The sequence below is a fragment of the Myxocyprinus asiaticus genome, chromosome 9 (assembly GCF_019703515.2).
Source record: "Myxocyprinus asiaticus isolate MX2 ecotype Aquarium Trade chromosome 9, UBuf_Myxa_2, whole genome shotgun sequence".
NCBI lineage: Eukaryota > Metazoa > Chordata > Actinopteri > Cypriniformes > Catostomidae > Myxocyprinus > Myxocyprinus asiaticus.
In genome coordinates, this window is record NC_059352.1 from 47,030,792 (window position 1) to 47,057,356 (window position 26,565).

The window sequence follows — 26,565 nt, forward strand, 5'->3', positions numbered from 1 at the left end:
CTGTACATAAGATTCTGCACTATTTCTAGGTCACTTATCAAATGTAAGCAAATTTACAACATTGACCATGTTATCTCAAATTGTGCAACTGAAAAGTTTTGTTTAGTTAGAACATAATGTGAAATAAAACTATTTTCCCAAGTGATATCAGACTTTCGGACCTCACTATATATGTCTAGAAAGACTGGAGAAAGATTTATTTAAAATTATATTATGTGCAGTCTGGTATCAGTGAATTTCTCGTTTTAAGCTGTATTTTTACAATCGTACTTGTTTTCACTGATATAATGTCTGCTCTGTAATCTCTCCAAATATCAACGAGGATATCAGACAACAGATCTGTTGGCACAATTCCTTTTCAGACCAGTTATTTAGACAAAAAGAAGCTGCATTCATCATAAGGCTGCAAATAGTGGTGTTTGCTAAGGCGTATTGGTGTTTCACTAATGTACTGGTGTATTGCTATTGCTTACACTTGGGGTTAGGGAAATTAACAAACCTCTAACCCTAGTATTAAACTTTGGTTTGCATTATATTTCTAAATAATCAGACTTATGATTTTTGACTGGTGGATGATAAAACAGGTGAATAGACAGGTCATAGACTAACATTCAAGTAAGGATCCGAGAACATATGAAGGTACAAGTTGGGGTAGGCTCGGTTGGCTCTTTTGATTTGGGCCGTTATGTACCCAGACAGGACACCCTAGCAACCACCCAGAACATCCTAGCAACTGCAAAACTACATACTAAAAACACTTATAGCACCTTAGCAACCATATACTGTAGCAATGCACAGGCAACCACCCAGAACACCCTAGCAAGCACCTCTCACATTTTCTTCAGAAAATGTAAAAATCATTTGTTACTAAAGTATTGTCATTGTATTGTATGCCAAAGCATACCTGAATACTTGCCATTTACTACTTTCAAAGGCAGTTTTCAAAGAAATCAAAAGAAAGTCACACTAGAGACCAAACCCACATCTAGTGACATCCAATCAGTTAAATGTATACTATTAAGTCAGCTCAATGAAAAGCTGCAGTACCACACAGATGATTTGTTTTAGCAGACAAAAAAGGCTGTCACACTAAATATTTTACTACAGCAAACTAAAGGACTTAAAAGACTTCACACTCACAAGTAGCAAATGTGCGAAAGTGGATATTTTACAATGGTTTCAAACACGGCTCATCCAATCAGAAAACACTGTAGAGAAGAGCTTTAGCATAACTGGAACACTGTATTTCTCAATCAGAACCCTTTCAATTTTATAATATAAACGTTTTTTTTTTTTTTTTTTTTTTTTTTTTTTGACCAGCCCTTTTCTTTGTTCTCTTAAAAGTGCTCAATAAAAAAAAAAAAATAAGAATTTTTTTAAAAGAATAATTTGATATGTTGCCTATCCCACTCATATGAATTCTTTTAAGAATCATAGTGTGAAGCGCAGTGGCTTATTGTGTTAAAATGTCTAGACTATACATTTTCAGGGTTTTCTTTTTCTTCCTGGGCTGCTGTAAATAGCATGGCATTAATGAAACGGGCGAACTCTGAGTGCAGTGAAATTTTTCATTACATGACAGCAGCCATTTGTCATTCTGAGATTTGTAATTAATGCAGTTTATCCACATTAACTCTTTTGATTCATCACAGTACTGTCTGCCGTGAAGCATATTTTCTGGGCTGAATATCACGAATGAATGACTTTGGAAACATGAAATCAAACAGCTGGAAATGTGTGCTTCAATCAATGTGATGGTCTGGATTATAACCTCACAGAGAAGCCCTGATGATCAGACAAATTTCTGCCAAAAGCAAACACAAATAATTTATTTAAACGTTGACACAGTGTCAAGCCATCAGACATTTCTTAGCCTCAAGTCTTTCCTTGCATCTTACGAGATCAAAGAAGGCTATTTGTAACATGTCTTTTAAATCTAATTCCTGCTCTATCATAGCTGATTATCAATACAGTCAACAGAATCAAGGTCCAAAAAAAACCGATTAAAGCCCATGAAGAGCAGTTTTCTTTCCTGTGTTGACATAATTCCTACTGACACAGGAAGTTTGGAAGTTTTTTTTAAATATCCAATAAGCTTTAGTTACATTGCAGCCATGAATGATGATTTGCTACTTGCTATTTAGTGGTTGTAGGCTGCATTAGGGGGAGGGACATTCTCATTCTAGAGAGCATTTGATTGCATAAAATTCTGAGTTTTGCAAGATGAGTCATCAATATTTTTGGTCCATTTCACAGACAAAAAGTTTCACATCACCTTGTAGTTATTCATACTAGACATTCATAAACATACAATATCATACAATATGGCTCGTAGAAAAGGTACGACTTTTATTCCCATTGAGACCAACCAATCAACAAACAGAATTTCAGATCAAAACAATATAGCTAGCCTCCTATCGAATTGAAATGACAGTGAACAAATTTGGTAACTTATTCCATATTTATTCATGCAATACAGATGACTTATGTATGTCAATAACCTCTAATGCACTTCACTCTTTTAGTTCTAAACCCAGGTGTTTCCTTTCCCTGGTACACTAAAGATATATTTCTATTAAAATCATGGTTAGGTTTAGGGTTTGGGTAAGGGGTTAGACTTTATAGCTAGGTGAAGGTTTTGTTAAGGAACATGCGCAACATTGTACATTGGTTATTTTTTTTTTCCTCTCTCTCTCTCTTTCTTTGGGAGTAAAAGAGACTTAAATATTGATCTGTTTCTCACCCACACCTTTCATATTGCTTCTGAAGATATGAATTTAACTACTGGAAGCATATGGATTACTTTTATGCTGCTTTTATGTGCTTTTTGGAGCTTCAAAGTTCTGGACACCATTAACTTGAATTGTATGGACCAACAGATCTAAGATATGTTTTCTTAAAATCAGCAGAATAAAGAAAGTCATACACATCTGGGATGGTATGAGAGTGAGTAAATGATGAGTGAATTTTCATTTTTGGGTGAACTTTCCCTATAATGATGAGAACACAAATGGACATGGACTAAAAGCAACAAAACTCCAATTTAGATTTCATGGGGTCTTTAAAGTCTAACAACTTCCCTGTCACATTAACTTCAGACAGGTCCCGGTCCCGTTTGTGTCAATCGGACTGTAATGTAATTGCCCTGGCCCAAGCTTATAAGCAGCGGAGACGGTGTCTGCAGTGGCCAGAGGAAGTTGTCCCATTGCTGGGGATGAGATTGGAAAACCCAGCCCCTGGCTCTCATGAGCTCCAGGGAAATTAAGTCAGCATGTATTGAGGTATTGAAATGAAGTATTGAACATGCCTCCCCTGACTCAGTCACTGGTCCAAATAGATAGAGGTAGAGATAGCCAATTGCCTTTATGAAAAGAACAAGAATTAAGCCCATCCTCTGAGTCTTCCAGGCCATCAGTAATCGTATCCTACCATTGTATAGTCAAGTCAAACCTCAGTGTGAATATAGTAACATGCTAAAAGGAATAGTTCATGCAAAAATTCACGTTTTGCCATCATTCACTCACCTTATACTGTTCCAAACCCATATGACTTTCTTTCTAAAAAAGGAAATGTTTTAACGAATATCGCGGCCCGTCTTTTTAAAACAATGGCAGTGCATAGCACCTCACTTTAAAGCTTACAAAGGTACCCTAAAATATCATAAAATAAGTCCATGCGGCTCGTATGTCACATTTCAAGTCGTTCGAAGGCATACATAATCTTGACATCCGTTGCGCGTCCATGAGCGCTATGAGAGAACCTTGTTCTCAGTGGATCGCATGTTCATGCGATAACTTGTGATGTTTTAAGCACTTAACAAAGGAAGTTCTCACAAACTGAAAAGAGCCAAATAGAGACCTGCAATGGCAGAAGGAGGGGGTGGAGTTCAAACAGGGGTTCGGACAGCAGCAGCGTTTCATAAAAACCTAGGGTATGGCATTAAAAAAAAACAAAAAAAACATCGTTTAGTATGTTTTTTAAGCAATTTGAATTATGTGGACATTAGAAATGTCCTCATAAATCACATTTATAGCATAATACCATTGTAATTACCAGTTTGTAACCTAAAAAAATTTCCTCGTAAACCACCCAAACCCGCCCACACACCGTACATGCTACCACAGCAAAATAACCATATAAACAAAGACATTGGTTAAAGTAAATTGGTTAAAAACGTACTACATTAATTTCAATTCAGTTGAAAAGCGCCCTCGCCTTCCCCGCACTTACACACGCTCACACACATACTGTACATACGCACGCGCATGCACACACATGCACACACACACGCGCACACACACACACAATACCTTGCTACTCCAATGCAGAAAAGTAGCGTATCCTCCGTTGCTAGTTCTAAAGTGACAATTTCGAACTAGCAACAAAGGCTTGAGGTGTATCAAAACTAGATACACTTGATCAATACAACAGTTTCTATATTATCTGAAATATCTGTGGAAAACACCCTTGCACCCTCCCCCTCTCACACACACACTCCCACACACGTGGACACACACACATACACGCATTACGTACACACTTTTACTCGTGAGTGAAAAACAGCGCCGCCATGTCAGCGCACACCTGCATCTCAGCGGGGTTGAAAAACATTGTTACGGTTTACATCTGGGAAGCTATATACAAAAATCCCGACACTCACTGCTGCTGAGAAGTCCTTAAACTTGCATCTTGGCGATTTTGAAGCGATGTTACTTCTGATGAGAGTTGCAACAAAAGAGGTAATCCCAGAAGCGATCTCACTCAGTTTCTGAGTTTCTCTCTTTCGATTCCCTCAAACACAAACACAAAGTCACACACACATGCACAAACACACTACCTTACTACTCCAGTAAGTGCTCCAGTAAAGCAGCGCAAGCCTCACAATCCTCTGTTGCTAGTTCTAAAGTGACGTTTTCAAACTAGCAACGAAGGCTTCAGCTGTATCAGAGCAAGACGCTGAATCTATGGCAGAAGAAATTAGTTCCACTCACAGGAGAGTTTTAGGGATGAAAACCAGAAAATGTCTTGAGATATAAAACTCTGAATGATATATTAACCCTTTCCAGCCGGATCGTTCAAATTTGGGAACAATTATTCCCTTGGTTCCTGTCTCATCTTCGCCATCCAATCACCGATTTTATTTCTGAAAACATCCAGATACTCACGACAATATAAGCTAAAAGCACATATGATTGGCTAAGGGGTTACTGCGCGTGAATAATAAATGTATCGTCATCAGCGTCATCCTCCATTTGCCTGGGCGGAGCCAGAGAGGATATCCCGGGAGATTACCTCCAGTGTTGGACTTACTGCTTCAAATTGAATACTGAGGCGATCTTTCGAGGTAAGACAAGTTATTTAACATGTGTTGTCAATATTGTCTATTGAAAGTCAAAACGTTTTAGTTACGAAGCATTTATTTATAGGAGTAACGCTAGTTATTTCTGGAAAAAATGACATGACTGTCGCCGTTCATCGGACAGGCAGCTAGCCTCTATCTTTAAGCAGATTTCTGTGAAACTTGCTAAATAAACATTAGCTTGCACTACTATGTACATTTTTAGCTAAATATCAATAACTTTTTTGGCCAGTTTTGTCGCTTGTGGAAGATAGTCAAACCTTTTTAGTTATGAAGCATTTATATGTAGTAGCGCTAGATAGTTTGACGTGACCGTCATCGGCGAGCCTCTTCTTTTTATATAAAAGTTTTTTTTGGCAGTTTCTGTGAAACTTTCTAAATAAACATTAGCTAGCAATACTATGTACATTTTTAACTAAATATCAGTAACTTTTTTGCCAATTTTTTCGCTTGTGAAATATCCGCCTGAAGTAATGTGAGGCAGAGAGCAGATGCTGTTCAGACTTTTTTTTTTTTTTTTTTTTTGACGCTGTTCAGACCTGCCTGGAAACTGGCCTGCTAGTTAGATAAGTTATCTGGCTTGTTGATTTTCCCATGTAATAAACAAAAAAAATGGTAGATATCTTTCTATAATTTAGAAGATAGCCTTACCAATCCATCACACAGACATGATTTTAGGTTGTGTGTAGCTTCCTGTTCAAGGAAAGTGTGAGAGGGCTGTCTGCAGTTGGACATTCTTCTTAGTCTGCAAGCCTTTGGTGACTGTTCAGTGTATGAATTTGTGAAGAACACACTGCTGGCTACCAATTGTGTTCTTTTTTTTTCTGTTGTAGAGATGGAAAGACTATGGCTCCCTGCTTCTGAGGGCATGAGCACACAGGAGGAAGATCTGCTGGACCAGGAACTACTGCAGGAAGACCTGGACCACGAGGAGATGGAGGATGAGATGGAACCTGATCCCCAGCCAAGACCATCAACTGGGTATATATGAATGTGTATGTATTGTTTGTTTCTATTTCTCATATGATTGATACTCACAGTAACACTAACACTGTTACTCTTATTATTCAGGTTGTGCGGTCAACCTCTAATATGATGTTGCGAGAAATTGACTTTTTCATGCTGTTTTTTACTCAGGCTGTAGTTGCTGAGATATGCAGCTTTACAAACCATCGGGGTGGGAGCTCGTCCTAAACTGTCCGTCATATTCCAGCTACCAAGGAGCTTGGATGGAGGTGACCCCCGATGAATTTTATAAATTGCTTGAGTTGCTCATTTACATGGGGTTTTCAATTCTCCCTGATTCCCATCGTCATTGGGGAACCAAATCACTTCAGGGCTCGTGGGCAAGGGGATTTATGTCGCGTGACTGCTACAAGGCTCTTTTAGCAGCTCTACATGTTGTAGACCCTACCACAGAGGATAATCAGGATCGCATTAGGAAGTTGCGTTATCTTATGGACCACCTCAAACAAAAATGGCAGCAGCTCTTTCAGCCTAACCAAAATCTCGCAATAGATGAACGTATGGTCAAGTCTAAAGCTCAGTCAGGATTTAAACAATACATGAAGGGCAAGCCTAGTCGGTGGGGTTTTAAATCATGGGTAATTGCAACATCAGACTCGGGGTATACTCTCGACTTTAATGTTTACACAGGTAGTCATGATGGGCGTGTCACTGACTTGGTCACCAAAGCAGTTGAATCGTTACTGCAGCCATTCAAAGACAAGGGCCACAGTGTTTGGTTTGACAACTTTTACATGTCCCCAGCTCTTATGGTTAAGTTGTTAGAAATGGGAACTAATGCCTGTGGGACATGCAGGGTGAATCATAAACTGTTTCCTGCAGAATTTAAAGACATCAAAAGATGGGAATGCAAGACAGCTCGTGGGGATATGAGGTGGTGTAGGATTGAGGGGAACATACTTGTAATTCAGTGGAAGGACACGCATGCAGTTACATGCCTCTCCAATTTCCACAATGCGAATGGCTCAACCGAAATTACTAGGTTTGTAAAAAATTATGGCAACTGGACAAAAGAAGAAGCCCTCCAGCCCACTGTCATCAGCGATTCTAAAACATGGGTGATGTTGATAGGTCAGACCAAATGATAAAATCTTACAACGTCCTACAAAAAACTCAGAAGTGATGGGAGACTCTTTTTTCCACTTCATAGACATTGCCGTCATCAATAGTTTCATATTGTTTAAGGAATGGCAACACATTCATGCGGCACCAGGAGATGAGCGTAGACCGGTGAACTTAACCCACACAGATTTCAGAGAAAACCTGGCTCGTCAGCTGGGAGGTATCAATATTCACGCAAGTTTCCTGTTGCATACACTAAAGCCTGTAGTCCCTCCTTCGTCATCACTCCACACAGCCCATGTCCCTAAATTTGAAGAGTCCTCTAAGAGAGCATGTTGGCTATGCTATCGGAAAAGTAGGACTGAAAATAAAATGAAAGTAGCTTGTTGCGCGCCGGAATGTATTGGCAAAATACTTTGCTTGGTTCGCGATAGGAACTGTTTTCAGTCTTGGCACTGTGACCAGTTTCGCAAAGAGGCCTAGGTTGGGCTGTGTTTACTGGTGTTGTCCTCCCCCTCTCCTCTTTTCTCCTTCTCTTCTCTCCACAGGTATTACAGTTGTTGAGTATTTATGAATTTATATATATTCTGTTCCTGCACTCTTTATTAAAAATGTATTTACTGTAGATAGTTCAAAAGTTTGATTTTGTATGTTTTGCTGTGTAATTCGTGTGTAATTCTAATGTTCAAATTAAATAAAGTGTGTGTTTTATTGAACACATAAAATGTATTTTCAGTGTTTGTGTCCTTCAATTTCAGATGCAATCTCAATTTATTATTACAGGTGCTCAAAAGGAGTATTTGAGGAGTGGTCATGTGAAATGTATCTTAACGTTCTAAATGTTTTTTTTTTTTTTTTTTTTTTTTTCGTTTTCCCACTAATCACTAGAATTGTCATAACTTTTAAACAACAGATTATATTTCTAATCTGTCTGCTATTCTACATTGCCCACAAAATTATGTATATTTCATACACTCCAAGTTTCCCTCTAGCTTGTAATTAAAATGGTTGAAAATGCAGTTGTCTGATGAAGTATGGTGGCTGGAGAAGATTTTTGTAAAAATTGCTGTGTGAAATCTTATTGATAAAGGTTGATTAGCCATAAATAACCATACATATATTTATATCATTTGAAAGCCCATTCTCTTCAATATGGTATATACAGTTCAGGTGTGTGATGTTATATGAATATGAATATAATATGAAATTTATATGAATATCATATTCTGGCACAGAATGGAATTTTCGGAATTTGGGGCTCAGGCTTTAAAAGGTTAAGGTGTGATAACCGTGGTATAAGAAGAATAATTGACTCCAGCCCGTTAAATTATTGAAAAATAATGCACTTCGCTGCATGTCGTGACTGCATTACCACCTCGGGTGTGCATTATTTTTTCAATAATTCAATGGTCCATCATCAATTATTCCTTACATAAAATTTAAAATGAAATTATCATGATCACATTGTATACGTCTTCATAAAGTGTAAGACATTAACTGTATTAAATGGTATGAGGTGTAATTTTGCCGACTGTCCTGCAGGTGTCTGCATAAGTCAGATATGTCCTTACTCCAGAACACTAGATCTACGACCATTTTCAAGTACTTAATTTACGATGCTTTTGGGAAACAGCCCATAATTCTAAGTTGATTAGTATGGTCATTTCTCTGATATAGTTGGGCTTATAATGCTTTGGGGAAACGAGGCTGACACAGACTGAAGTGACGAGCAAACTGCATCTTAATGAGGCATTTATTTTCCCGGCTTTGTCTGCATGCCAGGGTATGACAACTGCCATACTCTGCATATGCAAACGCTGCCCCTGGGTTCGACCAAGCAATCAAACTAAGAGTAGAAGTTTCTTTCAGTACTCCACAGATGATTAGGTGGATACATTTTAAATTGTGACACATTAGTTGAGGGTGAGAGCAGTGAGAGATGATGTACAGTGTTTCCGTAATACACAAGCCCACACATAAAAGAAGCATTTGATGTGGTTTTGCTGTCTGAACCCACACAGTGGGTGGGTTTGCCCACAAGCTAATGACCAGATACATAAACCTTTGTCACTCTCCTAGTATTTTCCATCAATTTTTCTCTTCAGCATTGTGCTTGTACGACACTTGTTCCTGTACAAAAAGAACAATTATTGCCCGACAAAACAAGCAAAGGAAATGCTTTGTCCAATTCTATAACAAGATCTTTGCCAGTCTAGATTTTCAGTTCTGGGTGTGTTTGATTGACAGTTTTATGGAAGGGACTGAGTGACATGCGGAGGATTTATTAACCCAAAAGTAACCTTAAATCCACAGTGAAGATTTGTGCAGAACACAGCATTCTGAGGATAAAAGAGAAGTTGAGGCTTGGCCGACGCTCCTTTCAGCTAAATTCCAAAAGCGATTTTCTCATAAAGTACTTCAATGTTGCATCTTGCCTGGGCATTCAAAGGGCTATTTGGCACAGTTTCCTGCTCTGTGCATAAAGCATCCGTTCTCTACCCGACACCCAGCAATAGCACATATAATAAGCATCTGTGCTCACAGCAGGACAGCAAGGGACAGGAAGCTGTTGATATACCTGTCATGTTGAAAAGTGATCTTCCTTCCGATGTCAATCACTGAATAATATTTAGCTTCTGATTGAAAAAAAACAAAAAAAATCCCAAGCTTCCAACCATCGCTGACAATTTTCTACTGAAATTTTATTATTTTATGCACTGTAAACCTTAATGCTCAAAATAGTTAATTGTTTAGAGTGGGGAAAAATTAAATCATACAAATTAGTTCAAATAAATTAACCTTGATGAGTATTTAGAACTTTCTCTTTCTTTTGAGTTCACAAAACAACATTTAAGTAACCTGAATGGTTTTATTGTTTTGAGTTAAATTAACTTAATTTAACTGAAACTGGGTAGGGGATTTCTATTTTCCAGCATGCTTTTTATGGCACTCGACAGGGAGAGTAAATGTTAAAATTAAGTGTTGTATCACTTGTCTTTGTGCAAGCTGAATGCAAAGGGGGATACTTTTTAGTATTTAAAGGTGTTTAAAATGACCTTTTGACATATAAGAGGTCACTGTACTATAAAAACATACTGTAAGTTTCAGAACTGAAAACTTCCTCCTTAATAGAAAAAGAGCATTTATTTAAACCAAGCTGCAAAAACGGCTCGTTTGGAATCTGTGAAACTTTTGACATCACAAGGACCAAATACATCTGCATATGCAACGCCTATTTTTCTGTCATTGCACCCTTGGCCCTGCCACTGGTGCTCAGTCAGTCACACAGGTGAAGAGGAGAGAGATGGGGCCTGTCATGGGAGATTCATCCTAAGTGGACTTACCCAGGACATCTTCATGTGCCTGTCTGGATTCAAATGTTTTTCTTCAAAAACATGCACAGACAGATGTCTTTGACCACTTGATACATATCTTTGGCCACTTTTAAAAGATGCGGTGTCAAGTTACAACTCTCTGTCATGAACACATTCTTTCACCCATTTGCGCTTTTTTTAGATGTTGGTGTATGAAAACATGATGGAATGTTACTGGAAACTGGATGTGGATGTGTCTTCAGTGTATTTTAGAGTGGATTATATGTTCGGCTCATATCATACCAGTCATAAGAATGGGGCCATTAAAACACTTGGATACAATCGCAAAAACAGTGAGTAAACCATTTAATTCATGAATATTTTATATATCATGACTGTGTGATAGTTTATGGTGCTGACACCCTGTTTACACCGGGCGCATCCATTGATGCGATGCGATGCATCGGCTTGAGGCTGTCTACACCGGGTGCATCGACAGAAACTTTCTAAACCGTTTATTTGGGTTGTTGGCAGTAGAAGCGCCACCGTGTGCGGTGCAAAATGGAACGGGACATCTGTTTACTGTAAGCGCAACACAACGTGCCACAATGGACTCTTCCATGGTAGACAGCATCATTGATTATAATGGGTTTGTAACGGGTAAAGTATGGGCAAGGTGGAGGCGGGAACCGGCTGAACAGTCAATGTAAGTTTTAATGACAAACTCAACCTTAAACAACATAAAACATAACACAGCGGCTGTGTGTGTGTATCTCTCTCTCTCTCAAACTGGCGTCTCCGGCTCCCCCTTTATCTCGCTCTCCCGCTGGTCAGTTGACTCAGTGCCGGCCGTGCACCCTCACGGCCCGGCCATGCTCTCCTCCTTATCACATTCCTCCCCCGCCCGATTCAGGCCGGGGCACTATCTGGACTGATCTACCCACCCCCCCATCTCTGGAGGGGAGACGCTGCCATTCCGGCTGTTCCGCCAGCCGGTGGTCCACCCCGCCTCCTGGGAACCTGGGGAAGAGACAACGGGAGGGAGAGGGGAGAGGGAAAGGGTGACCGGGAGACACACAGAGAGAGAGAAAAGAGACACTTGCTTGCCGGTCCCCGGACATGCCTTCGCCTGATCCTCAACCACTCCTCCACCCTCTGGTGGACAAGCTGCTCCTCCCCAGATGGACGGCAGCGAGTCCTCCGACCCCTTGCGGATGGAACGACTCCTCCATCCCCCGACGGACGGCCGTGGCTCCTCCCCTGGCGATGGCAGTGGCAAGGACTCCACGAGAGCGCATCCATCCTCCTTCCCGGGTTTCAGCACCAATGTAACGTATTCACAGGATGGCAAGGAGGAGGCGGGAACCGGCTGAACAATCATAAACAAAACAAAGATGCACACACACAACATGTGCGTCTCTCTATCTCTTGAACTGGTGTCCCGGCCGCTCCTTATCTCTCTCCCACTGATTAGTCAACTCAGCGCCAGGTGTGCATCATCACGGCCCGGCCACACCCTCCTCCTCGTGACAGGGTTCTATTGCTTTTGACGCAACTCTTGTGTCCGGTGTAGACAGGGTGTGAGTGTTAACAGTTGTGCTTGAAATTAACAGTTTAATATATTCTGATGCAATGTGTTGGATGTGCATTATGTGTAAACCCTGACATGTTTTATAACGTTGTTGAGCTGGTTCATTCTCTTCTGACTGAGTTTCAAATATGGCTTTTTTTGAGGGGCTGCATGATGTTAGCCAATCATAACAGTGGGCATTTATGTTGAAGTTTTAAGGAGGAGCTTGGGCCAAAACCTAGCATTTCAGACAGAGGGCCAGAGACAGGGTGCAAAATGATCATATATTACTAAATTGTGACTGTGTTAATGCAAAAAAACTTTACTAACATTTTCAGTGGACCTCAGGGAAGACAATAAAACTATAAAAAAGAACATTTCATTACCCTTTTAATGTTTTGATGTGCTATTTAGTTTTGAGGGGTTACCATTATGGTGAATAAGCAATTGCTATGCTACTCAATATTTCAAGTTTAGATCAATTAACATGAATGTGTAGTACAAAATTAAAAAATGAAAGTTTTACCAACTTAAAATTGGGAGTTTTATTAACTTAAAAAAATATGTAACTGATTGCCTCTTTTTGAAGTTCTACTAACTTAAGGTTTATAGTGTGGAAATAATACTGCTATACTGTTTTACTACTAATACTACTGATTGTTTTTCTATGTTAACATGCACTAGCTCAAGGCCATTTTCAGTGTGAATGGCCCCTTATACACAGATGTTTAATACCTAGGGTCATTCACCTAACCCAAAGTACGAGCAATAGTAAAAGTGATGCTTGCCTCAGCAAAAACCCACTAATAAACATAAAAATAATGTCAGAAAATGCATGCATTTTTAATTTCTTACATAAATACTTTTTCTAGAGGAATCAGAGTTTGAGCACGGCCTTGTTTCTATCCATTGCCAATGCTAAATCTCTCATCTGATATCTCTTCCACTCACTTTCTCTTTCTCAGCTTTCTCTGGCTCTAATTCCCCTGGGCTTAAATAAAGAGATAAGGTATCCAGTGTAAGTAATGGTGTGCACCCACACAACCCTAACTAACTGCGCTTCAGTCCACACAGACCACTGCCAGTCCATTGGAAACACGGCTTTATAGAGTGTGTGTTTTTCTCTGTGTGTGCACCTCATAATTCCAAAACTCTAAGCTGTAAGTTAATGCCAAGCGTTACATGCAGTGGAGAATGTGCCTTTTAAAAACCTAAAACAGAGTGCAACAGTCTGGTTTCAGAAGTAAAAAATCCAAATCATTTTCTCCATTGGCAAATCGGCAGATTTTTTACAATAACCTATGCAACTTTAAATACAGACCCTACCATTAATCTATGGTGTATGCTACAGATGAAGTAATCAGTCCATGTTAATTCATTTTATTTTTATTTTATTTGATTTTTTTGATCGTGTTTACTATAATATTGGAATAATTGCATTAACCATGTTGCTGAAGGGCAAAGATTCCCCAATCAGAGAATAATGGCAAACAAAACGTGTCAAAAGACCACCCACTCCCATGACGCACTGTGAATTATGCAAGTCGGTGTCACTGCACTCTCAAACTAAGGTATATAAGGTATATCTATATAGGTATATTTGTATAAAAAATTGGAATATTTTATAATAAAATTTGCAAACAATACTTTGAATAAACTTTTAACTTTAAATCAATAGTCTATCTATCTATCTATCTATCTATCTATCTATCTATCTATCTATCTATCTATCTGATGACAGAATTGTCATTATGAGTGTCATTAGTATTCATTTCTTTTTCTTTTTGATTTATTTATTTACTTTACTTTTAGGCAAGGCTATCAATGGCAACATTCAAGGTTTATCTTGATACAAATAATGGCAATAATATTAGTTTCGGAAACAGTGTACTCTCTGTTTTTACATATTTAATCATCTTTAAATCCATTCCTCAGAATCCACAGATTTCCCCCCACAAATGTGAAAATGTGAAAAAAAGTGTTGAGAACGAAACGCATGTAAGATATTCAGGTGTTTAATATCACAGCAAACAAGATTTTTCTTGTGTTTTGAAAATGTTAATAAGACAATTTTCACAGCACAATAATGCCTATCCAGCCCACCAAGAACATTTAATTAAACTAAGCTGCAAATATGTGTGAATTATAATTTTTATAACATCAAATCACAAGGTCAATAAATGGATAGTTCAACTAAAATTCTGTCATCTGGATGTCAGCTTAAATAAAAAAAAATATATAATAATAATAATAATAATTAAAAAAATACATAATAATAATAAATGTATAAACATAATAATAATAAATAATTAAATTAAATTAAATTAAATTGCTTATGGAAAATACAGCCCATTTTAGCAACATTAAACTGTTATGGTCCAGTTGTTACTACTGTGATATAATGTATATGTTCATTGCTGTAATGCAAAAAAAAAAAACAAAACAAAAAAAAAAAAAAACAAAAAAAAAACAAGGAATGTATTGTGTTTTCTGCCACTTCTTTCACCATGTGTCCACATTTTCATAGGTTAGAGACATAAATGTATAGGGTACCTTGTGGATTTTGATTAATAAACAACGTGCAAATGTTCAGCTATTAGCATAGTCTCTGGATACATTTTGCATTCTAGAAATGTAAACCCATCATTCTCATACATCAAAATCATTCCAACAACCTCATCTGAAACTCCCAACACCCACTAAACACATTCGTATGCAGCACATGTATGAAATATCCCTTTAGGCGCATGCTGAATTGAATGTTAACGTATGAACTATACGTGCTTCTATTGAAATACGATGGCTGTTTGCAATTCATCTACTCCTGTCCTTCTGTATTTTCTCCGCCTGTATCTCAATGAACTGTTTCTAGTGTCCCTGCATGCATGTCTGTGTGTGTGTGTGTGTGTGTGTGTGTGTGTGTGTGTGTGCGTATCAATGCAATGTCCTCAATTACTTGTGAGACACTGGGGTCGTCCACCTCAAACATCAAAAGAATGATGAGCAGCCGTGATTCGGAGAGATGCATGTGACAGACGGACGCTCCAGCCAAACGCAGCAATTTCTGCACATCACAATATCTCAGGGTCATTACGCTGGGCGAGGATCAATACATGAAAAATCACAAGTGATTGGGCTTGCCACTCCAGAGAAAATGCAGGCCCGATCCTCTCTCGTACCACGTGGAGCACTCCCATGCCTGAAAGTGCATTCATCAATCCTGCTTTAATGTGCTTAACCTAACGAGCGCTGTTTACAACGAGCGGGGAAGGTGGTTTTGTTGCTAAGTTATTAAGGCCAAATCTTCCTTTTGTTATGGTTTAGGATGACTCAGACAGATTAGGTTTTGTTAATCGCTCTTTCTTTAAAAGAAACGGGTAAAGAGAGAGGGATAATGTAGGTGACATGTTAACATGGACTCTGTTTCAAAATCTAGTGAGCTGCCTTGCTGTCAACTGCTTATATAGGCAGCTGCCTTCTAAGGTCACGTCCACAATAATACACTTTTGGTCGAAAACAACCCTATAGCATTTCCATTTTCCAAAGTATGTGGCATTTTCAAAAAGAGGAATGTTTTCAAAAGAGAACAACACCATTCCAGTGTAAATGAGAGGCGTAAACAAAGCAAAATCAGTGTGTTTTTAATGGGCTTACGTATTAGGGTGGATGCTAATAAAAAAAAAAATTATAATAATTTTGGAACACTCTTCTTAGGGACAATTCAGACCGAACGCATTCTTGCACTAAAAAAGCTAAATGCAACACAACGAAAATAACAGAATGTAGGCGTCTTAATACAAGCTTTTAAAAGTTGGCTTTTGAACATGACATGGACATGGAAAAAATAAAAAAAAACACCGCAAGACACAGCACAAGAGTCTAAAGTGACCACGTTTAAATGTGTCAGTCCTAACTTGTGTTCAAACCTTTGACTAGTAGTATATACGTATATATACGTATATACTACAAATAAATATATATATATATATATATATATATATATATATATATATATATTTATATATATTCTGTTACTGTGCCCACCATCTTGGATTTTTTCACCAAGCTCGACACAGTGTATTACAAAAGCCTGGGTATACTTACATTTTTATGCATTCCAGATCAGATCGCGACTGGCCGGCCTCGTTGCCTTTCAAAGTACACTTTTCTGATCGTGAACGAATACGAACTTATGTCTGCGTAAGATTCGTACATGTCACGCTGCCTTACTTGTACCTATGACGCCTTAATATGCTGTCTTGGTAATCAGCTCACTTGGTTTTGGAACAGAACTATGATCTCCTTAGAGGTCTTGTTCAGGCATTAAAGCAGACAAAAGAGGATCAGACTTTGGTGTTCAGGGTACAGCTGATGTTAATGTCACCTCTAGAACACTACTCTATAGTATACGTCCACAATGTCAATCACTTGTAACCTTAAAGACACGGGTCCACTGTCTGTCGAAACATAATTACTGTACTCTGCCAAATTCCCCTCAGGCTTATTTTGAATTGAATACCAGAAGTGTCATATTCAAGTTAGACTCTTTTAAAATGTTTTTCTTCAAAGTAAGGAAGGACAGCTTATTATTGGAAAGATGACTTAGAAACCCACAATTTTCAAACTGTAGGCAGAGATTCCTTTAGGAAAGCAAGAAGTGTGCTAGTCCATTGTAGTCAACATTAAGGTGACTCTCACAAAATGTGTCTAGAACATGCCCAGGTTATACAGTATTTCAATCCCAAATAAATAAATAAATATAAATGTGACTTACAAAAATAAATAAAATAAGCCTATTTTTAAAACCATTAAAATGTAATGGTCCAATTATGATTACTCTAATGCTAATAATAATAATAATGCTACTACTACTACTACTACTACTAATAATAATAATAACAATAATAATAATTATAATTATTATAATAACAACAACAACAGCAATTAAATTGTGAAGTATGTGTATATTATTGAAGTATTTGTTGCACTGCTAAAAAATGTCATAATGAAAAAACAAAAAAACAAAAAAAAAAAAACACTATGGTCCTAAAACTTAGTTTACATTATGCAACATATATTACTTTATTATTATTGTCGTTGTTGTTGTTATTATTATTATTATTATTATTATTTGTATTTGTATTATTGGAAAATAACATTTAAATGATTTTAAAAATAGGCTTCATTTTCTTTAGCAAAATATATTTATTTATTTATTTGGGGTTGAAATATAAGCAGGGCATGTTCTATTGATTTTGAAGTGAAATGTGATTTACTCGGTCTCTTTCTTTTTTACACCAAAGATTTTAGAATGTTTGCAACCACACTAATTGATACCTCAGAAAAGGAAAAGGGCATATCTGAAAAGAAGATCTCTTGATTCTTAATTGGAATGTGTTCAGATTCCACCACTTTGCTAGCCAATTCCTCCACTGAAGAGATAAATTAATAATTTAATAAGTTTGCCAATAGCTGAGGATCAGAGACAATATTATTTTGTCTTTTTATTTTAATATTTACTTTAGTTTTTGAATTTCCAGCAATCAAATTTAGTATTTGCCTTTTTTGGATTCATCTGAGCATTTGTAATAAGAGGTTGATACAATAATACGATTTAGATTAACAACAAGATAATAACATGAAAGCGACCTACGCTTTGTTAAGAAAGTTTCTGCCAAGAATATAGTATTTTCTCTGGTGTTGATAAAGCTAGGGTTGTCATGATAACAAAATGACAGCAGTCAATATCAATACCGGTAAAATGTAAGAAACTTGATACCAATTTAGGTACCAAAAAAAATAAAAAATAAATAAATAATAAAAAAAACAAATGCTATTGAACATTATTTTAACATTTTGTGAAAACTATGGCCAGTAGCCTTTAAAAGGTTGTTTGGTGGTCTAGGTTGATGATAGAGAGCACTCAGCCAGCAAAATCAGCAAACCGCTGGTTTAAGATTGGTTCAACAGAGTAGTGATAATACCTTACGTTATTCAATAGATACTACTCTTTTTGAATTTAAACTGCTTTCAAATTGGTACATCTTGCTTTTATCGTTTGGTACTCACTTTGCATCCTTAGTAAACCTCACAAACAGAATAAATTCACAAAATTATTTTGGTCTCAGTACTTTCATCAAAATGCAAATTTGTCATCAAACATGCAAGACCAGACAAGGTGTTTTGAAGTACAGCGGGACGTGTGAGTTTTCGTCAGAGAATCCTACGCACATGATTTAGTGGTAGCCGAACTTAATGAGTGCACATCCACAAACACTAGCACTTTCATCTTCAAAATCTTGGCTTGACTTTCATTAAAGGGCCGGAATGGAACACAGGGAGCTTAAGGACTGTTTGCCTTAGTGATCTGGAAAAGAAAGGAGGCCTAACCAGTCAGCCAAAGAGCATGTGCAGTACTTCATTCAAACATACACACACACACACACACACACACACAAAAAAAAAAAAAACGTGTTCCACTGAGATTCTCCACCATTAACCCAAAAGAACTCAATTCGTAACACTTTCCTTGTAAGCAAATCATAAAACAGGAGCTGCTCTGCTGGAAGACAAAACAAATGTGCAATAAAAGAGAAGAGATAAGAGAAACTCTTAGGCTCTAAACCCTAGAAAGCTACCTTGCTGTCTACATAGGCAGCTACCTGCCAGGGCAGCATCCTAATCGAAATTACACCTCATAAGTGACTAAATTGTGACAACCATCATGGACAGTAAAGGCCAAAGTATACATCAGTTTTCCGTGCGCTTGTCCAAGTCCTTTTTTACTATCAATATCCACTTTCAAATTCTTCTTCTTTTGTTTTTGACGATTCACATTCTTCATGCATATAGCCACCTACTTGGCAATGAGGAGAATTTATAGTAAAACTCTCTCCTCAGATATCAACCGCTCTGTGTGTGCGTGTGCATATGTGTGTGTGTGACAGATGGCTGAGGGCAGACCAAGTGTTTTCATGACTTCTAGAATATATGGCTAATCTTTATTCCGATTTGCAAAGATCACACACACACGCTTTTTTTTTTTTTTTCTATCATGGTGGGGACTTTCCATTGACTTACATTGTTGATATACGTAGATAATGATACGTTCTATCCCCAAACCCCATCCCTAACCCTGTCCCTGAACTTTACCCTGATAAAAATGTTTTTGCATTATTGGATTTTATATTTAAATTTGAGCATGTTTATCTGTACGATCTTACACCGATTATGCTTAACACGCCAACAATGTATAAATGTAAATTCCTTAAACAGTTTCCTTTATAAACGGTTTAAGCGAAATCACTATGCATGTAAACACCTTTACCTGCATTCTTACCAGGCTATCCAATGTGCGTAAGTGTTGAGCATGCCTGTTTACGTTTTGTTGTCAAAAGCAGAGAAGAACCCGATGATTTCAAACCTTATGTAAACACTGTTTTTTCTTGTGTTGGCAGATTTTTTTAATTGCTGATTTTTATTGATTGTCATAAGCAGGAACTAAAAAAGTTCCCAGAAATGAAAACCAAAAACGAACAACAGTTTTGCAGAACATAACCGAAAACGGGTCCTTTCAATTGTTCCAGAGTGAAAACATTATTTTTTAAATGTTGGTAAACGGTTAATAACCAGTTAAGTTTGCTCCAATATTTAGGGGCCAAGCACCGAAGGTGCTATGGCACCTATTGTATCTGTTGGTATTATTAATATTATTATTATTCCTCCCCAATGGGAGTCTATGGCAGCCCAAAGAACTGTATGTAGGAAAATGTTGAAATTTGGCACACTGATAGGGGTGGTCATGAATAGCCACCATAACAAATTTGGGGTCTCTAGGACATACACTATAGCGCCACCACCATGTCAAAAATTATATTTTCTTTTGTACATATCTTTTTAACCGTATGTCCTAGAGACACAATTATATTTTTGTCTGATTACTCTCCTCTTGATGCTTCCAAAGGACCGCCAAAACTCTGCCCATTACAGTGGATGCCATCTTGGATTATGTCATTCCTCGTTTTGTCACTTCTGCTCCTTCAAACTTTGCCTGATTTGCACACAAAAGGGATCAAACTAATCTCCAAACCGAGCTGCACAAAATTAATTATAAAGAAGTTTGATATCTAACCTTGTTGAAAAGTTATGCAAACACATAGTCAACGAGGTGGCTGTGAAAATGGATTTGAGGTTGTATCTTGGCAACACTGTGTCTTATCGAAACGAAACTTGGAATTCCTCATGAGGACCTTGGTCTCAGGGCACATACAGAGCTTTGCGACAGTGCCACCTATGGGTCAAGAATTGTGAAAAATAGCTTTTTTTTTGCCCATAACTTTTGAACCGTATGTCCTAATATTATGGGGTTGGTGTATATGATTTCAACAATACCAGATTTTCCCATATCGGCCATACTACTTCTCCACCATATTGACATTGTATTTAAAAGATATATAATTTTTTAATAATTGTTGGATTTCAAATAAAATTGGTATGCATCATTGACACAATGTCCTGATGATTCTTAAGCAGTGTGGAGATAGCGCCACCTATATTTCAAAGAATAAACTACACTTGTATACTGACTCTAACCTCAGGAAGTCTCTTTGCCTCTCAGTGGATATGTCAACTGAGTGGCTTAGTGTGATAAAACAGTGGTTTATAATTTAAAGGGTTGTGGGTTTGAATATCTACCTCTGCAAGTCATTCTGTAAAATGTTCTGGTCATTTTTGTATTGTGGTTACTGAATAGTTGCTGGGCTCTTTCACAATCAAATTCTGAATTTGATCTCTGTTGAAAAGTTACATAAATTCAATGTTGATCATGGTGACTTTTTTGCTTGGCTGTTTAAAAAAAATAAAATAAAATAAAAAACGTTTTACCGTGGTATGTTCCTTATGGTGGCTATAAGCCCAGTGGCAGAGTGGAGCAGTGGTTAGATTGAGTTCGATCCCCACCTCAGCAAACATGCATTAGAAATGTGTGTAGGTCTGGAGGTTTTTGTATTGTCCTTACTGAATGGAGGCTGGGTTTTTCCCCGATCAAATGTTGATTTGCATCTTTGTTGCAAAGTTGCATGAATATAAAGTTAATCATGGTAAAACCTGTGCTCGGCTGTGATTCCTCTAACTTGGTATATCCCTTTGTTGATTGACAGTATTTTGTGGCTGTGTGGTGCATTGGATAGCACATTAAACTGAGGAATGGAAAGTTGTGGGTTCAAATCTGTCTGGGTGCAATATGATCTATTCTTGCTCTGTGAGATCTTTGTGTTGTGCAGTGGTTGCCATGCTGGTGCTTGGCCCCTTAATTGCTGCTTGCAACTATATATATATATATATATATATATATATATATATATATATATATATATATATATTTTTTTTTTTTTTTGTTTTTTTTTTTGATTTACTCACTAGCAGACTACAGTCTGTTAGGATCAGCAACAACAACTCCTCCACCCTCACTTTGAACACTGGTGCACCACAGGTCTGTGTGCTGAGTCCAATCCTCTGCTCCCTCTTCACCCACGACTGCATACCTGAGCATGGCTCCAACTCCATAATCAAGTTTGCAGATGACACCATGGTGGTAGGCCTGATCAGCAGCAATGATGAGACAGCCTACAGGGAAGAGGTACAGCACCTGGCAGTGTGGTGTGCCAACAACAATCTCACACTCAACACCCAGAAGACCAAGGAGCTGATTGTGGACTACCGGCAGACTAGGAAGGGCCACACATACACTCCCATCTACATTGATGGGGACAAAGTGGAGCTTGTGACTAGCTTCAAGTTCCTGGGTGTCCAAATCTCTGAGGATCTTTCCTGGACCTTCAACACCTCCACTCTGATCAAAAAGGCGCAACAGCACCTTTACTTCCTTAAGAAGCTAAGGAAAGCTCACCTGTCCCCCCACATCCACCCAACTTATACCGCTGCACTACTGAAGTATCTTAACAAACTGCATCACAGTGTGGTATGGCAACTGCACTGTCTCAGACCAGAAGGCCCTCCAGCGGGTGGTGAAAACTGCCCAATACATCACTGGTGTTCAGCTACCCTCCATCAAAGTCATTCCCCACAAACGCTGCCTAAGGAGGGTGAGAAGCATTATCAAAGACACCTCTCACCCCAACCATGGTCTGTTTACTCCTCTCCCATCTGGGAGATGCTATAGGAGTCTTCGCTGTCGCACCAGCAGACTCAGGAACAGTTTCTTTCCCTCAGCTGTCAGCCTACTGAACTCTAAACTCAGGCGCTGAACACTACATCCCACTCGGACCACATACTTTTTTTTGCACATTCCCTTGCACATTTCTTTGCACATAATTTCTACCTCTTGATGCCACTTGCACTGTTATGGTCTCTGGCCATATATATATTTACATATTTATATTTCATTCTGTACAATGCACCTTCAGTATTTATACTTCTTCATTTGCACCTTATACTGTATTCATAGACATTTGCATTGAGCTGATCTCTGCTTCTCTACCTCATAACTTTGCACTCCATAAAAATCTTTATTGTATATATATATATATATATATTTTTTTTTTTTTTTTTTTTTTTTTACATATAGATATTGCTGTTTGCACTTCTGGTTAGATGCTAACTGCATTTCATTGGCTCTGTTCCTGTACTCTGCACAATGACAATAAAGTTGAATCTAATCTTGAATCTAATCTAAACATTTATTGAAACAACGTTATTTTAAATAGGCTATTGTACTCTTTGCTTGTTAAGATTTATATGCTGATAATTCCCACACCTGGGCAAAACAATTAAATAGCTTATTTAATAAGTCCCTTATTTTGAGCAGGTTTTTCTAGACCAGGTTCCTTTTTTACCTGAATGACCTGGTAACACTGCAACTGGTACATCACCAACCCTCAGTACAAAGTACTGTCATAAAAAAAAAAAAAAAAAAAAAAAAAAATAATAATAATAATAATGTTTTTAACTCTTCATTAATTTTATTTTAACCGATTACCAATTGAAAAAGAGGCAACAGAAAAATAAATAAATAAATAAATAAATAAAAATTGTCCCGGGCTATAAGCATATTGGGATTTTTAGCTGGTCTCTACAATTTAGGCAAAACCTGGCTCGGTAATTATTATTAGTATTATTATTAGTAGTAGAAGTATTATTATTTAAAGGGTTCATATTATGAATAATAAAATTGTACTTGATCTTCTGAGATTAAAGAGTTTGATGTATTATGTAAATATACTGTAACTACTAAGTGTCTGAGACAGGGTGGAAAATGGTCATGAAAGGAGCCTGATCTCATGGAAAGAGAAAAAATATAAATAAATAAATAAATAAAATAAAAAAGACTGTGGCAACATTTTTGCAAGTGTATTACATTGTTCCTTACACGTAACGTGGCAGTTCTGAGTTGTCCACTGAGTAGTGCATTTTAACATCTAGATCTCATAACCAACAACATTTACAAGTTTGTTCATGTGCGTTAAGATTGAGCGGTAGCTGAACTGATAGAACATTGCACTTGGAATGCAGTTAATTTTCTACCAAACAGATGAGGTTTTGTAGGCTAATGCTTTCTTGAATTTTAAATCTACAAAACTTACCTCCCCACCCTAAACCTTAAACCTGAAACCTAACCAAACATGTCATAAAAAGCAAATGTGAGATGAAAAACAACATAATTTTGTGGTGCTTCTATGACACTTTTAGCTCACGTGTCGACTCGCATGCTCTTCAGGACTCATACCCTTTGCATCGCAAGTGCAACGCTCTATCAGCTGAGCTACTGCACAATTTGATCGCATATGAAAATAACATGTAAATGTAGTTGGTTATGTAACGTAAACATTAAAATAAATTGCCTTATGAGTTATGCACTAAATAAGAAGTGTTTAAATGTCATAGGAAAGCATTGTGTGAGAAACGGTGTAAAATAACCAATAATTTGCCGTTTTACTCGTGATTTGTGTGAAATGGAATAGAAGTTTATATTTGAGTAACTCTAGTGTTTATTTCACCAACTGCAGCGATATGTACAACGACCCATGTACAGATAATTTTGCAAAAACATTTGGTATAGTAATGTGGCTCTATAAAAACGTTATCTTTTTCTTTATAAAACTGTATGATATGACCCCTTGGATGATGTGAAAACACATTAAATATCCACACCACAAGGATGTGATGTTTTGCATGAGATTGCACTGATTATTATACTGTATATCAGAGTAACACATCTAAGATCTGAGTTCTCTCCCTCCCAATCTCTCATTTTTCTTGAAGATCAGAGCACAGTCAATCTCAACCTGGTCATTGCATCAGAGATGAAAGAGAAGCCATATTTCAGTTCCGTTAGAATAGTCATGGAGAGAAAAGGGCCACAAGCTGATGTGTTTTGCACCCAGTACAGTCTCTTTGTCTATCTCTCTCTCTGTCTGACAACTAATTATGAAGTTTGCATCTGTCTACACAGTGAAAGAAGCTGCTTTATAAAAGACAGAAGAGTTAGAGAACCCCCATTACACCAATACCCACAATAAATGGCGGTTTGAGAAGAAGGATCGCTCTGTTCCATACGTGCAAATACCCCCCACCCCACCCCCAATGTGTGAACAACTTTCATTGCATTCAAAACTCTACTTGTGGTAAACAGCAAACATGGCTAATACAATATTCATGATAATAAAAAAAAAGTTCAGAAACACATTAACATTAATAGATGTATCCCTCAGTTTGCATGCTTAATACAGTTCATTGTGCATTCATGCTACCTGTCATGACACACCAACAGAAAAAGAAGGGCAATTTATTCAGAGTTCAGTCCCACGCAGAGCTAAGAGGATAATAAAGATTCTCTCATCTCGGTCGATAATGGGTGGCATATCCAGTCTTTTGGATCCTCACAATGAACTATGTGCTCAAATTTGCTCCTTAAATCTATTCTTAAAGGGATTGTTCACACACACACACACACACACACACACACACACACACACACACACACACACACACACACAAAAAGAAAATTATGTATTCACCCTTATGTCATCCAAATGTCTATGATTTTCTTCTTTATGTGCAACACAAAAGGTGAATTTTTGAAGAAACTAGCCACTCTTTTTTCATATAATGAAAGTGAATAGAAGCCATGTTAAGTTAAAAAAGAACTTCAAGTTTTAAAAACTTTATCTCGAGGCTAGTGATATTCCAATATATCTTTGGCTGCGTTTCCCAAAAGCATCGCAAGCTTAAGTTGATCATAGAGCTACGATCTACTATCTACGAACTATTTACAGTTACGATGCTTTTGGGAAACACAGCCCAGGGAGATTAAATGACCGATATTTGGCCATTTTGCAATTATCGGCATTGGCCAAAAACCGTGTTCGCTTGGCCAATAAACAGATGTTTTAACTTTTTCTTGTTTTTGTTTCATTTAAGAAATTTTGCGTACATGCTGTTATTAAATTGTACCATGTATATTGCAGTTTATATCGGTCATTGGCCAACCTGCTCTCCAGCTTATTGGTATCGGCCATTGAAAAACTCATATCGGTGGATCACTACTCGAGACACCTGCGTTCTGTTGTATTTATTTGCGCTATGTCTAGCTTTTTTTTAATGCAACTATTGTTCAGTCTGAACGCCCATGTAGACTGGTTGAGTCAGGTTTGACATCAGTGACATTAAACATTGGTTCTCTCATTTCTTGCTCCCAAACGTCAAACCGCTGTGACACATCTAACACCAACATGTTCGATATAAAAGAGCTTCAGAAGAAGGCAAAAAAATTGAATTAATAACAATTTTAATTTTAATCTATTCGTAAATTGTAAATTGTAAATTGTAATAAAGTGCACCAGTAGTTTGGACAACTAGGAAAGTATCTAGGACACATTTGGGGTGAAGTTTTTGTAATTTTAGAGCTTGGCAGCACCCATACCCATTCACTTTCAGTACATGGAGAACAGTGGCCAGGATATTTTTCAAAATTTCCCTTTGTGTTCCATGGAAGAAAGAAAGTCATACAGGTTTGGACTGACATGAAGTCATTCCAAACCTGTGTAACCCTTTAATAAGGTGGAAAAAGAGAGAGAGCGTAAGCGAGAAGAAAGTATACAGAAAGTATCTTGTCACGCTAAAGCAAGATCAGTCGAAGGTTCTATATATCAAAGGTTTCGATGTTACCAAAGGAACGCCTAAAGCGTGACCGAGCAAGTGTGACAATCACCCTCAGC

At 37.7% G+C, this 26,565-nt stretch overlaps 2 protein-coding genes across 3 annotated transcripts in view; one reads left to right on the top strand and one right to left on the bottom strand.

Moving 5' to 3' along the window:
- Positions 1 to 26,565, bottom strand: part of LOC127446040 (protocadherin-9-like) — a 418,502-nt gene that overhangs the window by 180,537 nt on the left and 211,400 nt on the right. The window lies entirely within an intron of this gene.
- On the top strand, positions 5,266 to 9,015 carry LOC127446041 (piggyBac transposable element-derived protein 3-like). Of its 2 annotated transcripts, XM_051706657.1 has the most exons (3): positions 5,266 to 5,344; positions 6,193 to 6,354; positions 6,497 to 9,015. In XM_051706657.1, exon 3 carries the CDS (start codon positions 6,514 to 6,516, stop codon positions 7,468 to 7,470), a length of 957 nt encoding a protein of 318 aa, XP_051562617.1. In that variant the 5' UTR covers positions 5,266 to 5,344; positions 6,193 to 6,354; positions 6,497 to 6,513; the 3' UTR covers positions 7,471 to 9,015. The 2 variants fall into 2 exon arrangements, with proteins under 2 accessions (XP_051562617.1, XP_051562618.1); XM_051706658.1 differs by having other exon boundaries at positions 6,193 to 9,015.

Bases quoted from the DNA above. Each gene is read 5' to 3' on its own strand.
- LOC127446041 (XM_051706658.1), top strand. From the start codon at position 6,514: ATGCAGCTTTACAAACCATCGGGGTGGGAGCTCGTCCTAAACTGTCCG.